Source organism: Candoia aspera, chromosome 14 (genome assembly GCF_035149785.1).
Source record: "Candoia aspera isolate rCanAsp1 chromosome 14, rCanAsp1.hap2, whole genome shotgun sequence".
NCBI classification, from domain to species: Eukaryota; Metazoa; Chordata; class Lepidosauria; order Squamata; family Boidae; genus Candoia; species Candoia aspera.
The window spans coordinates 749,963-766,954 of NC_086166.1; the positions used below are offsets into that span (position 1 = coordinate 749,963).

General features: G+C 57.1%; 1 protein-coding gene and 1 long non-coding RNA gene across 2 annotated transcripts; both read right to left on the reverse strand.

Moving 5' to 3' along the window:
• Positions 1-3,624: 3,624 nt before the first annotated feature.
• On the reverse strand, positions 3,625-16,783 carry CIITA (class II major histocompatibility complex transactivator). Its single transcript, XM_063315056.1, has 18 exons — positions 16,646-16,783; positions 15,898-16,023; positions 14,355-14,414; positions 13,894-13,963; positions 12,662-12,816; positions 12,462-12,577; positions 11,875-12,325; positions 11,470-11,757; positions 8,963-10,604; positions 7,952-8,125; positions 7,362-7,409; positions 6,921-7,001; positions 6,376-6,468; positions 5,948-6,031; positions 5,591-5,674; positions 5,068-5,151; positions 4,634-4,725; positions 3,625-4,182 (listed from the first exon to the last, which is right to left on the reverse strand). Exons 1-17 carry the CDS (start codon positions 16,662-16,664, stop codon positions 4,650-4,652), a joined length of 3,651 nt encoding a protein of 1,216 aa, XP_063171126.1. The 5' UTR covers positions 16,665-16,783; the 3' UTR covers positions 3,625-4,182; positions 4,634-4,649.
• Positions 10,481-12,557, reverse strand: LOC134505343 (uncharacterized). The gene is made up of 3 exons (XR_010068721.1): positions 12,428-12,557; positions 11,470-11,589; positions 10,481-10,604 (listed from the first exon to the last, which is right to left on the reverse strand). It is a non-coding gene; the product is annotated as an uncharacterized LOC134505343 (long non-coding RNA).
• Positions 16,784-16,992: the final 209 nt, after the last annotated feature.

The following is a 16,992-nucleotide window of genomic DNA, read 5'->3' on the forward strand; positions in this document are numbered from 1 at the left end:
GGAAGCGCAGTCTCACGCGCCCGCGCCTGCCCGGACGCCCGACGCCAGGCGGACGGACCGCAAACTCCCTCTCCCGGCGCCCCCTGCGCGCGAGCAGTCCGGAAGACGGCGGAGCGGGCGGGCCTTTGTGACCCAAGGGGGGCGGGGCGAACACGCCAATCAAGCGCTGCGTCACGGTTAACCCCCTCGCGGCCGCGCTGCAGGCGCAGCGGGGGGTTGCGCCAGGGGCGCCCACGGTCCTTGGGCCGGGCGTGACGGCAGCGCCCGAGAGTCCGGCGGGCCCCTTCGTGCCCGGGCGGCGGCCAAGCCAAGCCAAGCCCACCCTGCCGGCTCCACACGCAGACACCGGGCCACGAGCCGGCCGCCCCGCGGAGCCTGGCGGGTCGCGCGAAAGCAGCCCCGCGGGGTTCGTCGGTTCGCGATGACCGGGGCAGGCGCAGAAGCCCGGGCGGCGCCCGCGCCCTTCGGGGGTTAGGGAGGGGCCGTGGGGCGCGGCCGCGAGGGCGCCCGGGCTGCCCCGATGCCCCGCAGCGGCCCCGCCGCAGCCCTCCGGCTGAGCCCCGCGGGGAGCGGGCGAGCGGCCCCGGGAGTCGGGCGGCTCCCCTCAGCTGCCACTCACGGCGCGCCTCCAATCGGCGTCGAGGAGGCGGGCGGGAGCGGCGGGGCTCTGCGGGAGGGGGCTGCGGCAGAGCGGCCGGCGGGGCCCGGGAGGCGGCCGCAGCGGGAGCCTTGCGCGGGCGGGGCTGCTGCCTCTCCGCTGCGGGTCCGCGAGGCTCGCCGGCCGCTGGGCTGCCGAGGTCGGCCGGGCCGGGTTCGCCGGCGGAGGGGCCTCGCTCCGCCTGCCCCGGGACTGCGGCGGCGCGCCCTGCCCTGCGGGGTCGGCCGGGCTCGGGTCGTGCCAGGCAGCCTGGGCGGGCGCGCCGCTGGACGCCCCCGCCGCCCCCGCCCGGCCCGCGCCCTCGATGTTCTCCGCCGGCCTCTTCCTGGTCAACCTGCTGATCCTCTACTACGCCTTCCTGCTGGAGTACATCGCCCTCAACGTGGGCATCGTCTTCCTGCCCGACGACATGGACCAGGCGCTGGCGGACCTCGGGCTGCTCTCGGACCCGGCGCTCGGCCTCTACCGGCTGGACAGCGAGGGGGAGCCGCTGGACGCCTTCTGGGACTAGGGCCGGCCGCCGCGGGGCCGGGGCAGGAAGGCAGGCGGGCGGCCGCGCGGCCCCTCGCCCGCGGAGGTAGGGGCGCTGACGGGCGCGGGCGGAGCTGGGGGGCGGTCACGGCCGGCCTTTACGCGCCCTTGAGCGAGTCGCTCGGGAGGGAGATGCCTGGAATGTGTTGCGACTACAGCCCCCATCATCCCGAACCAGCAGAGGGAAGGCTGGGCGGCTGCCCCAGGCAGGGGAGGCCAGAGGAGATCGCGGTGGGCGAGCTGAATTTTCGGGAAGGGCACCCGGGCCTCCCTCCCTCCCTCTTGAGCCTTAGAAAAGGAGTTCACCAGACCAGGATTGCCACCATGTCCCTTTGTCAGCCGACTTCTGGGTCTGCTTGGGGAGAACTAAGCTATCCCACTGTTGGCCTTTCAGCCCCGGGGGGCATCTCCTTCAGAGCCCCCAGCAGGCCCACTTTGCCTCTGGACAGGAGCTTACCATATACAGCCTGTCTCCCTGCAGGGAACACGGAGCCATGCTTTTACACTTGGTTTTAATTCAAATTTCTACAGGGTTGCTGCACGAGGGAAGAAAGGATAAAAGAGTCCAGAAAGGAACACGCAGATCCTGGCAGGCACGCTTCAGGCATTCCCGGGCTCCCCAGGGAAGCTGGACTGAGGATGGGACCTGCCCATTGCTGTAACTCTTGTTTCGCCACGGTCCTGCAATTCTGAATTCATTGAACACGATATCGGGGCTTACCCAGAGAATCTGGAGGGGCTTCTGGCTACACAGAGCACAAGGGTCTAATTTGTTACACTGAACAAAGGCATTTACCCCTCGTTTGCAGACTCCCAGGGAACAAGAATTGGTTCTGTTGTTTTTGAAAAGCCAAAGGTATGTCCAGAACTAGCTTAGATTCTTAGGGAAGGCAAGTGATGGCTATGATGGGGTGGTCAAGTTTTGAGGGTGCTGGAAAAAAAATGGTGAGACCCTGAGGTTGCTTGCCACAGCACATGTTCCTGAACACAGAACCGTTCAGCAGTTGAGAGTTGGCCTTGCGTCACAGCGCAGAACCCAAAATCACATTTTCCTTGGAGGGCAGTAAAATTTAGCCCTCAGTTATCAATACTATCCATATCTGTGAGAGCTTTTAAAAAAAGAACTTCCCTGTCCTTGGGGGAAATGTTTTCCTTCATGTGGAAAGCTAGTGTGACATTAGTGAAGCCTTCTCCTAACATGCTAAGTTTCCCGCTGCCGGGAGAGGCAGATGTGGAAATATGGTGAAACATTCAGTTTGCACACGAGCCCTTAAGTATTTTTAGCCACGAAGTCTCCAGTTTCTGCTCTTTCAAAACGTGGAATTGTTGGAAGTCTTGAACTGACAATCTCCATTTGCTGTGAATGATCAGGTTGCACTTCTTAGATTTTATTTTTTTATTTTTCGGATCCCATGAGCCTTGGCAAAGCCCACAAAATGTCCGCTTTTTAAAGAGGAATAATTTAAGAAAAAGAATTGCAGGGATTTGGGGTGTTTCTGTCACACAGTGTTACGAACTGATTTTGTAAGTATTTTTGTAATTTTGGAGAAGGAAAGGAGGCCTCGTCACTGATTACTACAAGTTACTTTGGAAAATGTTCAGATGCACTGTTATGTAAAGCAGGAAGTGTAAAAAAAGCAATACCTCGATAACCAGACCTCTTTCAAGTGCACACGAATGCAGGTGAGCTACAAGAAGTCTTGCATATCTATTGATTGCGGTTGCTGGGGTGATTTCAAGACAAGGGCTGCAGCTGGATTGCCCTCTTGGGACCTTTGCCTAATGCATGCTTAAAAGTGGGGATTTATCCCCCCCCCCCCCCCCGTTGGCCAGAGAGGCTGCACGGCTCTAGCAGAAGAGGGCTTGCCTTGGCCACTGCCGGACACAGGATGCTGGGCCAAATCAAACTGGGTATCCATAGGATGAGCTGCAAGTGACTATCAGCATGTCATGCCAGTAAAGACAATGAATGCCGAAGTACAACTTGAATTCTTGCATTTTTTCCTGAAGGTTGCAAGCCGAAGGTATTAATCTCGAGGGATACTAAAACCAAAACGAAAAACAAAATGCTTGGCCTTTGAGAGGAGTTCAGACAGATGGAAATTGTGAAACAAGCTCTACTGGATTGAAGACCCAAAGGCCCATGTTGCCCAGCAGTTCGGGGTGCAGATGCTCAAGGCAGGTCCCGTTCCTTGCTGTCTCACAAAATTCCTTTTAGGAGCAACCACCAATAACCCCTTTCCCCTCCGCTTTGTCTACTCTCCTTCAGAAGCCATGGCAAAGCTACCATCCTTCCTCATCTTCTGCCAGTTGGTTCCTACAGGGAAGGATGCCTTGCATGAAGTCAATGCAAAACGGCCAGTTTAGCTGCTCCCCCTGAATTTTTAATCCAAGACTCCATTAATATTCCCATTTCCAACAATCAAGTCAGACACTTCTAGAAAAAGATTTAATGACAGTTCCTGAGGGGGATGAAAACTGAACATTAGAGTTCACTCTCGTAAGACACTGTAGGGTCAAATAGTCCGAGAAATGCTCATAGGCACAGAGACACACCAATACGTTTGCATCCCTCCACGTTTGCTAAATCTTAAAATGACCTCTCGCTTGGTCAGGATTCTTCTTCTCCCTCACCTGTTTGTGTGTTAGTTACGAGACATAATTTCTCCACAGTTTTAGCAAGTGGTGAGTGGCTGATCTTCTTAATTCATGCAGAAGTACTTCGGAAGGGTACCAGCACTCAAAAGTTAGCTGAGTTTATTCAGGAAGCACCAGATTTTTTTTTTAAGTCAGTTGCTTATTCTCCACAGATACTTCTGCTAAGTCAAATAACAGAAGCTCCTATCCATCTACATGCACCACACCATTTTTATGACATCCTTCCATTTGCCTTCACCAACATCACAAAATTTAGGACCTACAGTCCACCTACCCTGGAGGGTACTTTCGGGAAGGTGAAACGGTGGTTAATGGTTTAGCAGCAGAATTTCCTCCTGTGAGAGAGAAAATGGGGGGGGGGTCTGTCTTAAAGTCATGCAGTTGCCATCTGAAGTTTCCTAGCCCAAGGATTAAAAGTAAGCCGGGTGGGGGGAGTGACTCTTCAGCCTGATTGATCCGGGGCACCCTTTTAATTCAAAGTGCTTATTAATCAGTTCCATTGATGAAAATAATGGAAAGAGTTTTTTGTCCCAGGCCAAATGAAAAGTTTGGATATCGGGGGTAGGGGGTGGGGTGGGGTGTTCAGAATGCTTATGACTATAAAGAGCTTTCTATGATTTATGGGACTTTCAAAGGGGACCCAAGAGAGCACCAGCCCCCATTTTGAGAGATTGATGACTGGGAAGAGTGCGATTCAGCATGTATTCCAGTGAGAAGCATTCAATGGGCTGGATGTAGAACCACAGAAGCGCCAAGATGCCCACCCACGTCAGAATCCAAACCTACCAGTCAGTGGCTCCCTCTAAAATCTCCTGATTCGAGAATCCAGCTGCTGCAGGTGGTCAAGAACCCCGTGAGGAATAGTTGGGTTCCACAACCTAGGGAGGTTTTTGTAAAGCAAGATGTTAAAGAAAGATGAGCATCAAACGCAGCCGGAAGGAGCATGTCTCCCTAAAAAACACCACCAGCTTCTGCTACTCAGGGCAGACCGGCTTTCCCATCCCGTCTGATTCTGGCACCGCTGCTCTGCAGCTGGCTGGGAACCCTAGAGTCGCAGAAGACCCCGGGCGAAAGGATGCTCTAGCACAGCATGGGCAAATGAGCTGCCCTGCGCAGAGCCTCCTCTGAAGCCGGGCCCACCGGTCGAACCCGGTGCAGTCTGTAGGAGACTTTGAGCCTGCCAGGGCCCAGGACTCGGTCGCAGAGAAGCAAAGACTCACGCCAGGCTCTGGATGCGAGGGCACTTCCTCAGGCAGTCTGTCAGACGCTGGGCTCCGGCAGCAGAAATCTTGTTGCAGTGCAGGCTGGGGGGGAAGGTGGCACAGGGGCCCTGTTGAGCTGCAGTTGCTCCCTCCCTTTGCCAGAAACAGGCAGCAGAAGGGCACTCGGGGCAGGTGGGCCACGAGGAAGATGGCAAAAGGGCTGAGCAGCAAGCAGTCTTTGGGCACCCTCCTTGTTCTAACGGGCCTCCCCATATTTGGGACTCTGGGGTGCAGGGGTCTCCCCGAGAGCCTGGTGGGCAGAGCAGGGACGGGCCGAGGCACTCAACCATCAGAGCAGACTTCCCCTTCTCCCCCTGGACTCCCCGCCCCATCGAGTGGCCCAGCAGGCTGGGGGGCTATAGCTAAGGTGGTTCTGTATCAGGGTCCAGGGCTTCCAGTACTGTGCGAAAGGCTCCTCTGGGTCCCGGGAATCAGACCTCCGTCCCTCCCAGGTCTCAGCCACAGACCCTTCCATGCTTACTCCAAAACCCGCAAGGCACTCATCTGGGGCAACATCTCAGCAAAACGCCCCGCTCCAGCATCCCCGATGTTGTTTTTGTACAAGCTGCAGGAGCAGAAACAACCAAGAGCTTTGAGAAGCCGATCCAGGCTTTTCTGTCAAAGGCCAAGTCCCCCCCCCCCCTCCCAGCAATCTGTTGGGGGCCTTTAGGAGGCAGGGGAGGGGCAAGAAAGGAGGTACAGCCCCCCCGGGGGGGGCGCTTCCTAAGTCTCTCCAGATTTCTGATCTGTCCCCAGAGGCTCTGGTGATGGGTGGAGGGCTGCACGTGGTCACAGCCCCGGTCCAGAGTTTGCAGACCCCGAGAGGACCAGGCCTCACCTGAGCGTCTTCAGCAAAAGCAGGGACGGGAGGGCTCTGGCCAGCGGCTCTGCGCCCAGATCCGTGATCTTGTTCCGGGACAAGCTGGGAGCAAAACACGGGCACGTTCAGGACATTTCAAACAGTGGGAAGTTTCTTTCCCTTCCTCTCTGGGATGCCCTGTGTGTGAGGCTGGCCAATGGCAGCCTCTTCCTAAATAAACGTCACTGTTTTATTGCTTTCTGTTTTTAATTCTGTTTATAACCTGTCCCAAGAGCTTTGGCTGTTAGGCACTTTGGAAATGCAGGAACCATTCAATGGTTCAACAGGTTTCACGCATACACACGCACACTTCACAGTGATTCTCTGGGAGATACATTGGGGGGGGGGCTCCTCACCATGACATTACTGGCTTCCTGCAACCTGGAATTGCAGAACTGCAAGCTTACTTTAATGTTTCCAGAGAAGCCAAGCGAGGAAGGATGCCGCTGAGGGACTTCATCCCGTCATCTCCGATTTCATTTTCATCGGGGGAATCCAAGCTGTGGAACAATTGGGTGCCTGTGGTCAGAATGACTGCAAATGGTGCCTCAGCCATCTGGGGTCAGGTTTTGGGGGAGAACGCAGGCCAGGGGGTGGTGCGAGAGGAGGAGACAGGCTCTGCAAAACATCCCACAGAGCATAAACCCTCGCAGGCTGGGGTGCTTTGCTTCCCAGGGAAACTAAGCAAGGAACCACCTTGACGTCACTGGATCCGGGGTGTGTGTGTGTGGGGAGGGTGCCAGCAGGATTAGGAATATCCCCAGAGCCCCATTCCAGCCAGGCCAACTTATCCTGAAGACTGGGCAGGGCAACGCTTGTGGGGAGAGAAGGACCCGTAGCTTCCCGTCGCTGGGGTCCTGATGTGCTCCAGGTCTTTGTGCACCCAACCCTGGGGCCTCCTTGTCCTTGCCCCCCCCCCCCCCGTTCAAGCGGGGCCCCTTGGCTCACTTACTCCAGATGCTGAAGAGCCGGAAAGGCAACCAAAGACTCTGCCAGCTTTTGGAAACCCTCCAAGCCACAGCTGGGTCCGAGGCTGCAAGGCACATGGGGTGAGGAAAACAGTGGGTGCTGACTCCTGATCCAAGCACCCCCCGCCCATGCCCCTGCAGAGCATGTCTTTCCTTCACTGTTCATTTGGCACAGAAGTCACTGAAGACCCAATCTCCCCAAAGAATTCCCCAGGGCTGGAATTTGTAGAAAGATGAAAAGCCAAAGGCCTTTTTTTCTTGCTACAGAACCAGGAATGCCAAATTCCATAACTGGGCGTCCTCTAGAGCAGTGTTTCTCAACTTTAAGATATAGGGACTTCAACTCCCAGAATTCCCTGGCCAGCATGTTAACACACTTGCCTGCTGCTGCATTTCCCTCTGAAAATGTGCCCCTATTAGCTTACCTGAATTCCAGTTTCAGGAGCCCGGCAATGGCCGGAATGAGATGGCCACTGGAACCCACAGGGTCCTCCCTGCTGAACCGAAAAGGGGGTGGGGTGGGGAGATGGTCAGTGTGTGACACTTTGAGAAGAGAGGAAGGGCTCCAAGGGCAGGACCTTTTTGGTGCAACGATGGCTGCATCTCCTAGACTAGACCCACCAGCGTCCTCCATCTTTGCCAGGCTTTGCGAATCTGCTTGGCGAGCACCATGCCTGTGGCTCCTTCCATGCCACGTCAGACCCTGCAGCCGCTACGGCCGGGGGCAGGCCCACCCCTGTGTCACAGTCACCTGGCGCTTTCTCCCAGCGGTCAGACCCGAGCTGTGGCCGAGGAGCACTGCATCTGCTCACTCCCCTCCCTACATCCCCCGATTCCAAAGTCAGTGTGTGGAGCGGGAGTGGGACTCTCCATGCCACACACACTGCTCATCCAGAGACCTTCTCTTCATGCTGCTCTTTGGGGGGGGGGGTGTCAGATTGCTTTGTAGGTTGGGCTCTTTGTGGTGAGCTGTCGCCCCGCACAACCCCAGCCCAGCTCAGCGGGATCGCCTTACCCTTCCGCCATTTCTCTCTGCAGCTGCACCAGCTTGAGAAGTGAGTCCACGTCCTCCATTGTCTGGGCTCTGAAGGGCACCAGGAGGAACTTCTCCATGGCGGTCTGCAGGGCTCCCCTCTCCTTGATTCCCCACAGGTGCTTCCAGAGCGCCACTGCCTCGCCGAGGGACACCCTGTGAAAAGACCCCCTGAAGGAACTGCGGGAACTGCAGTCTGTCCCTCTCACACTGGAAGGTCTAGGTGGAGATTCAGCCTCACCTGCTCCTCCCGGCTTCAGGGCAAGAAGCTCCTCCTCTGTCTTGGGGACGGAAGGCTTCCTCGGCCTTCCCCTGCCTATCTGGTTCTGCCTTTACCTTGGGAAGATCTCGGGGTTGGTCCTGGCCTCATCAGATGCCCTGCGGTACTAGATCGGGTCTGGCCTGGGGCTGCTTCCTGGGTACTGACAGCAGCTGCGCCCTCGCCTTCCCAGACCTTCAATCCGTTCTCTTCCTGCCTTGGCATCCCATCAAGCGAAGATGCCTTGAGTTGTTCCAAAGACAATTTCACGGGCATGCCAAGGACGCTGGCCCTCAGCCAAAACATCTTGAATTTGATTTTGCAATCTACCTCCAGCCTGGCCCTTTCTCAGAGATGCAAGTCTCATCTCCCAGCCACTGCCAACTCAGCCATGTACCAGCAGGCAAAAGGCTCCATGCCACCACTCACAAGCAGGAGAGGTGGACCTCGTCCCACTTGCTTGGGTTGTGTACCGTTGAGCGTGGCCAGGTAGGGGCAGAGCTATCAGAATAAATCCCATGGGAAGTCCCTCAAAACTAACCTCTATCTTTAGAAGCATTTTCAAGCTGTAGTTCCAGCCATCTCACCAGCAGGCCCCAAAGACTGGCCCCATCTAGACTCACCCACTAGATCCACTGCTTTTTGGCCCTTTATTCCTAGCATCTGGTCCCCAGACCTAGTGACCTGAAGCCCAGTCCTCACCCAGATGCAACACTCAGAAAACTCCAGCCAACCTGAACTTTGTGACATTCTTCAGGTCAACAAGGTTCCTGAGTCCATCCACGTGAACGCAACTCCCCCTCAGGTCTAAAGTGAACTCTTTGGAGCACCTTCTCAACACAGACTGAAGGACACTGACGTCCGATGGAGTGAGTGGAAAGCCCAAGAAAGAGAGGTCTGGCCTGAGCGAGAAGGTGAAGTGGTTCAAGAGGCTTGGGTCTTCTGCTTCATGGACACAGTGGAGAAGCTCCAGGAGCTTGTCTGGACTGAAATCCTGAATGGAAAGTTTCCGGATGAATTTCAAGAGGCTTCTCTGCTTCTTGGTGATCATCTTCTCTGTATCTAGCTCACCTTCCTCGCCAAAAAGGAGAGAACTGCTGAGGTCATCCTTTAAGAACAGCAAGCCAGACAAGAAACGGGGCACCAGGCCCCACGAAGAGAGAAATTTCCTGGACCTGGAGCCCAAGCCAAGGTATTTGGTGAGTTTTTTGCCCTTCATCTCTTTGGCAAGAGTCAAGTGCAGGGCCACCAAGAAATGTTGGACCCCAAAGTTGGGAAAGACATATACCCCCCCCTCCTCCACCACGAGCCCAGCCTTCAGAGCAAAGTCCTTTACAGCTACAGAAGGGAACTGGTTGCTGAGGAGGGCGTTTTGGCAATGTTGCCCAAGAGACCAGGAGACCTCAGCCAAGGCCGTGAGGTTCTGGTGCTTCGAGGCCGCGCTGTTTGCAGTCAAACTCGCCAGCTTGCGGAGGAGGAACCTGGTGAAGAGGCCGGTGAGGGTGGAGGGCAGCTCTTCGCCGCTCATTCCGAACACCGCCTCGCAGATGAGCTGGCAGAGGCCGGGGTTGTGGCAGTGGCTGAACAGGTACGGAGAAGTTCTGATCAGGTTCTCCTTCTGCTCCCCGTGGGGGGAGCCTTTGAAATAGCGAGCCAGGTAGAGGGAGGCCTGCTCCGCAGAGAAGCCCACGACTTCCAGAACCGTGTCCACCCGAGGGAGACATGGGGGGAGCCTGTCTTGGGGCCGTCCTGTTAATAGCAGAGTGCAGCCGTTGAGAAGCTTCTTCTGGAAGAGGGCAGCCAAGAGGGTGCCGATGCCATGACCCTCCCCGTGGGATGGGCTCCCCGAGGCAAAGCCAGCCAGGTCCTCCAGTTCTCCCATGCCGTCGAAGAGGAGGAGGACCCTTTCTGGGTTCTGCAGCATGCGCTCATAGACATCGTCAACACCCTCGCAGAGCCCCCCCAGGACATCCGAGAGCAGGGGCCTGAGGTCACGGTGGGCCCCATGGAGGAGGCCCAGCCTCCGGCAATCAAAGCGGAAAACAAAGTCAAACTGGGCCATCTGGCCGTTGGCCCAGTCCAGGCAGATCTTCTGGGCCAGAAGACTCTTCCCCATGCCAGCCTTCCCCAGGACCACGATGATGCTGCCCCCCGGGTCCCTCTTCCCGGGCATCTGGAACAGCCTGCTCCTCTCCACGGGGGCCCCCTGCATCTGCCCCGGGTTGCAGAGTCTCAGGTCCGCATTCCTCCTGCCATCTGGACGATGCCGCACCAAGGCCCCCTCGAGGTAAAGATGCCCTAAGAGCTGCTGGGGCGCCGACTGGCACTGCCTGCAGAAATGTTCCTTCAGCCGTTTGCAGAAGGCCCTCGCCAGCTCTGGAAAAGGACAAAGAGGATCAGGGACTGCAGAGCGGATATGGAAGGAAGCCGTGCCTTGAAGTCTGGGATTCCAAAGCCCTGCCCTTACTTCAGAGTTCCCCCCTCTTGTGACTCCCAAGGTACCCCCACTAGGGAGCACGGGCTGAGATTGGAAAATGCCCACAGGCAGGAGAGCCCGTCAGCTGGGCAGGCAACTCCTTTGCCAAGCCAGAGCGGGCAGACCCGGCAGCAGGAGCTTGTCCGAGACTTATGTGGGCCAGGTCAGCTGGGCTTCTTCAACCAGCCATGGTTTGGATTGGTTTCCTTAGCTGAAGAGTTGAAGGTGGCCTTCCTAGTCCTCCCTCGTCCATTTCTCCTCACAACCACAACAACTCTGGGAGGTAGGATGGGCTGGGGGAGAGGGGCTGTCCCAAAGTCCCAGGGCTGGAACGGAATCTGGGTCTTCCCCATGACTTATGAACCTGACTTGGGTGACCCCGCCGAGATATTTATCCTTCGTGGGTTTTTTTGGTGGTGCTTTCGTGTCCTGGTGGATCCAGGACTGGCACAAAACTGGGGAGCGTGGGGCTCACCAAGGCTTTGGGAAGCTTTACTATAAGTAAAGAAGCGGCCCTCGAAACAGCCAGTTGGTCACCCCCCTGTCCCCTGCAGGAAAAGGAAGCAGGGAGGGAGGACCTCCATGAACACCAGTTAACCTCTGGTCAACCCTAGTGTGGTTTTGTACAAGCATGGTTATTTGTTGGCACCGCCTTCTCCGAGACAGGCTGCCAGGCAACCGGGGCCTTGTGCCTTGCTGGGCAGAGCAGTGGTTCCGGGATCCAGCTCCTGTGGAGGTGGCTGGCGGCTTGAACAGAGGAGTCACCTGGGGCAGTTGGTGGCTCAGGAGACAAGGGGGGTTGCTGGGCATTTTCAAAGGTGAAGATCATCTGGATGTTGCTCATATGTTGTGGGAAGCACCAGAACTCTGGATTTGCAGAAGACCCTGGAAAAGAGAGAGGAAGCAGGTCTACGCTCAGCCCTCCTTCCTTCCCGCAAGGAAGGGACTGAAGCCCGGCCAGAGTCAACCGTGAATCCTGGTGGTGCCAGTCCAAAGCTTTGAAGGCTACCAACTGCGATGCCCCGTTGCTGTCAGTGGGCGGTGTTGTTTTGCCTGCACAAAAGCGGACAGGGAGTTTTTATGCCACCTGAACGGGGCCAAAATACCATCCCTGCCTTGTGCCAGAGACATCTCCAGAACAGACCTCAGGGCTGTGAGAATGGGTCTTGCCTGCGCCATCTGAATCGGCCTGCCCGGCTGCCTCAAGAGACCACCCCAGCACTCTGGGGGCCAGAAGCGGCCGACCAAGATGGTGAGAAGACGGAGGGGTCTGTGGCAACAGCCTCTGGGTTGGCGTCTCTTCGGCGGAGTGCACCTCTTCCCCCGCTGCCACGCAGGGGCAGGGACTGAGCTGAGCCAAGGGCCCCAAGCTGGGCAGCCCATGTTCGTGACCCAGCCCCGGGTGGTGGAGCGGGGAGAGCCCGTCCCCCTCCTCCTCCATATCAGCAGCAGGCCAAGGGAGAAAGAGGGAGGGGGGCCTGAGACGAGCCCCCAAGCCTGGCATCTGCTCCAGCCCCTCTCTGGAGCTCAGCCCAGACGCCGCAGGCCTGCGTGGCAGGAGAAGATGCCACTCCTGAACCCAGCGGCTCTCAGCCTGGCTCTGCAGCTGCCACTTCTCAGCCTGAAAGTCACGGCTGCATTGAGACCCGGCCGGACACGCACTTCAGCAGGAGAGCGTTGGCATGTCAGGCCCAGAGCGCCAGCCCCTGGATGCTTCATGTACCGAAGGCTTCCGGAGGGCTCCCCGCAGGGCCAACCGTGGCCACCAGAATCTCCACGTGGAAGTCGGGTGGCGAGATGGTGCCATCCTGGCAGGGGTTCGGAGGGATGGCAACAGGGTTCCCGCTCACGATGCACAGGGCTGGTGAGTTTGCTGTGGGAGAGAAGCAACATTACCCGGCCTTCCCCACAGGGTGCCACAGAAGGGAAGCCGCCTGCCAAGGGAGCAGCCACTCACCCAGCCTTGGGCGCTTGGCCTCGGGAGCCTCTGAGGAGCAGCCTGCAAGGGAAGAAAGGCAAGGTGAAGCCAGGGCCACTTCTCTGCCGACGCCTGTCTTCGGGGAGGTGGGCGGTGGAAGCCCTGGCCCCTCGGCAGCCCTGCCCAGTCCGGCTCTGTAAGTGAGGCTGGCTGAGGGCACCGGGTTGGGGGAGGATGGTCAGGAGCAGCGTAGCACCAAATACCCATTGTTGAACTAGTACTATTGATGCTTCTTTGGGACCCTGGAAGGCAGGCAAGCTGAAAGGGACCCCGTTGCTCTCTTTCAGAGTTCAGCAACAGGCAATCCCTTCACTGGCCGCATTCACACAACATGCTGAGCTAAGTGGACAGGGGTCGAGGGGGCTGGTGGCTCAACACATGGAAGAAAATTTTGTTTTAGCACTTTCTGAGAATCAGCCCATCAGTCGGTTCCTTTGTTTGGGCATACAGTGCTACGAACTTGGTTTACCTGGGTTAGGCTTCATCTGTTGTGTGAACCCAGCCATTGTGTTCTTTCAAACAAGCCAACTGCTGATGCTTTAGAGTGTTTGAATGTGTTTTGTGTTTGTCCACAAGATGCTGAAGAATGCACACTGCAGGCCACAAATGCCGTACAGGTAGTCCTCGACTTATGACCATTTGACTGTTCAAAGGTACAACAGTGCTGAAAAATGTGACTTGTGACTGGTCCTCGCACTTAAAACCATTGCAGCATCCCCACAGTCATGTGATCAAAATTTGGGCGCTTAGCAACCAGTGTGTATTTCCCAGGGGGCTGCTGACAAGCAAAGTCAATGGGGGATGTTGGATTCGCTTGACAACTGTGGCAAAAATGTTGTAATATCAGGCACGACTCACTTAACAACTCTATCGCCTAGCAACAGACATTCTGGTCCCAACTGTGCTTGTAAGTCGAGGACTAACTGTATTCCATTTTTGTTTATTAGTCAGACTGGCATCCCCCACTCTAGCAGCTCAATGTGGCGCTCACCGCATTACCTTCTCTGCTACTTCCCCACAACATCCCTGTGAGGTAGGTTGGGCTGAGAGACCACAACCACCCTAAAGTCACCCCTGGGAGCTTCCAGGGTTGAGGGTGGACCCAAACCCGTCTCCGGTCGTAATCTAGCATCTGGAACCACTGGAAACCCGAACTCAACCAGGCCTTCTTTGCTGCTTGCTGCAGCCCTCTGCCTTCCTGCTGTGCTCACCTACCCCGGTTCTTGGCCTCTGCGCAGCCCCCCGAGCCTTCAGCAGCAGTGATGTCCGACAACAGGCTCTCTGGCGCAGCGTTGTTTCAAGAGGGAAGAACAGGGGGTTCGTGTTAGCGCCAATGGGGCTGGGAATGGGGGGAATGGAAAAAAAGAGGGGGACCGAGATTTCAATGCAAGGAGGAGGCCTTGGGGAGGGGCAGTGCCAGGCTTGGGCATCCCTGGATGGAAGAGGCCCAAGGGGCCAGTCCCAAGAAGGGCCAGGAGGGGAGGAGGAGCAGGACGGGCATGGAGCCCTTGGCTGCGGCGGGGGAATTCTCTCAAGAGGAGAGGCTGGTTTTCCGCTGCACCCTGGACTGGATCCATCCTGGCCAGAGCAAAGCCAGACCTCTCCCAAGGGGGGCCTTGCATGCGGCCCCTGGAAGAAAAGGGCGGCAAAGGAGGGGAAAGACGACACTCACCAAAATGCTCGTCTGCTGGGGCATCTTGCTGGTCTTTGAGTAAATATTCAGCCAGTGTAGCTAAAGATGGGTGGGGGGGACATGACATAAAACATCAGGACCACGAACCCTTTCTGAAGTCCAGACCTCTCACCAAACGCACCGCCCACAGCAGGGACATTCTGCCGCCCACTTAAATTCGGCTACTGGAGGGCAGGGGGCCTTGGCTGGGCTGCTGATCCTGCCTGCAATGGGGGGGGGGTGATGCTTCAGGCTGGCCTGAGGCACCCTCCTGCCCTGCCTTGCCCTGCCAGCCCCCCTGATGTCCTCAGCTAGGCGTCCTAGGTGGGCCCATTTGGGCAACTGTGTGCCCAGTTGGGCTCCTGAGTCTGGTGAGTCGCTGCCCTGGCTGATGATGCAGAGTGAAGGGCACCTTTTCCCATCAGCTGCTGCTCCCAAGGGGAGGCTTTCTTGACCTCTATGCTAGAGCCCCTCTGGGATTGCCCTGGCCAGCTGCCTCTTGTCTGGCTCCACCATCGAGGACTCCACCGACCCTGGGAGGGCACCCTCGCCCCTCTCTTCCCTCGCTTAGCCCGGAAGGTGTGATCGGAGCAGGAAGGAAAGTGGCCCTCCAGGCCCAAACCAGGCCATGAACAGGTGGCTCGCAAAAGCTCCCCCTTCCCTTCTGGGGTCCCAGGAGGCAGCGCAGGTGAGGGCACCGCATCTGCTCAAGCGTGCTTCCCGCTGCCAGGAGGATGGGGCATCTGTCTGTGCCCTCGCAGAGGGAGGGCTGCTCCTGCCTGCTTCCAGCCCCTGGTGGCCTGCCTTGGCAGACGGCTGCCTCAAACGCCAACCCTAATGCCAGCCTCCTGGCACTTTGGCATTAGCAATGGGGCCAGGGTGGGGGAGAAGAAGGGCACCAATGTCTCTGCTCTGTTTTGCTGACAATGGAGCAGGTGGATATATTTTGCGTCCAGCTGTCACCAGGAGCAGCACCGGAGACATCAACATGAGTGCCAGCCAGCAGACAGTGGACTTCAGCCCCTCTTGGATTTCTTCAAGGGTGCCAGTTTCTCACTGCTTTCTCCGGCCTGGCCCACTATAAGTTGTCCATTATGACACCCAGACCAGTGTTTCTCAAGCTTAGCAGCTTTAAGATGGGTGGACTTCAACTCCCAGAATTCCTCAGCCAGCATGTAATTCTGGGAGTTGAAGTCCACCCATCTTAAAGCTGCTAAGGTTGAGAAACACTGACCCAGACTATTCTACTGGGAACTATCCGGGGCTGCTTTGAAAGATGGCTCCGAAGCTTCAATGGGTCCAAAAGGTGGTGGTTAATCTGCACCTTTGGAAAAAGGCATTTGGGAGGTGGGTAACCCCCTGGATGGAGCCCCCCAGTTGTGGGATAGCCTTCCAGAAAATAGGGAACCCTCCAGCTCTCAATCGTCCTTCTTCCAGGTGCTCTACAAACTTGGCCTTGATGGAAAGGACGGGGCGAGTGATTTTTTTTAGCCAGGGCATCTCCCCCTGCTCAGATGCTACTGACCCTGAACATGTTACCCACCAATTTTACTGTAGGCCTCCCCCATGTCGGAGCACAGGCAGACGACTTCTCCACTTTCATCCCTTTCCACGGTGTAAAACACCTCTGGGTTGTCTTGATCGTCACCGATCACCTCAGTGGCTTGAACTTGTGGGAAGAAAAAGAGGAAAGGCCAATGGTGAGCAAAAGAGGAGCTGTTCCCTTGAGGTCTGACCAGCGGAGCCCCACCTTGGTTCCCCCCTGCCCACCTGCAAAGAGAAAGGCCACCATCCCTGGAGATGGGCTCAGCCTGAGAAAAGCCCGAGCAGCCAAGCCCCAGAGGTGACGGGGAGAATCTGCTGGGATGGGAGGCCACCAGGGAATGTCGGGTCTGGGCGTTTGGCCAGGAGGTTGAAAAGCGCCCTCCAAGAAGGCGGTGGGAAAGTGCCTGATCGGTTCCCTGCAGCTCCAGCTCCCCTCTTTCCCAGCCTGTCCACCCTCCCTGGGAATTCTGGGATTGTAGCCGCAACCTGCCCACCAGAGGCACCGGGTGGGGGAAGGCTGCACCTGACCCAAGGGATGCAGGACCTCTTGCCTGTCTGGAGGGGACACGCCTTGGTGCAGAGCCCGGCTAAGTCAAACCAGCAAGAGACCTGGCTGGGAGGGGAGGGGAGGGGAGGAGAAGAAAGGGGAAGGGGAAGGGGAAGGGGAATGGAAGGAAGAAAAAGGAGGAAAAAGGAGAGAAAAAAAGGAAAGGAGAGGAGGCTTTCCCTGTGCCAGGGTCAAGCACCTGCAGGAGCCTCGGCCATCTCTTCCACCAGCTTGCCCAGAAGCGAAGGCTGGACCTCACTCTGCAGGCAGTCCCAGCAGTGGGTCTCTGGCAGGATCCCCGCAGGCGTCACATCGTCTGATAGGGAAATAGCAGGGGGCGGGGGGGGGGAACCTGGTTGAAGCTCCTAACAAGGCGAAATAACTTTTCAATTGTTTGCCTTGGGCTATTGAAAGTACGGGCTGGTTTGAGAACATGCCGCCTCCTGCTCTGGAGAGAAAGAAATGCGCGCATGTTTCCTCTTCCTGACCCTCACGCCTGGCTCCCCTTTCCAAGGATCTGGAAAAATCGTGCAGCGGAGGGAGGCA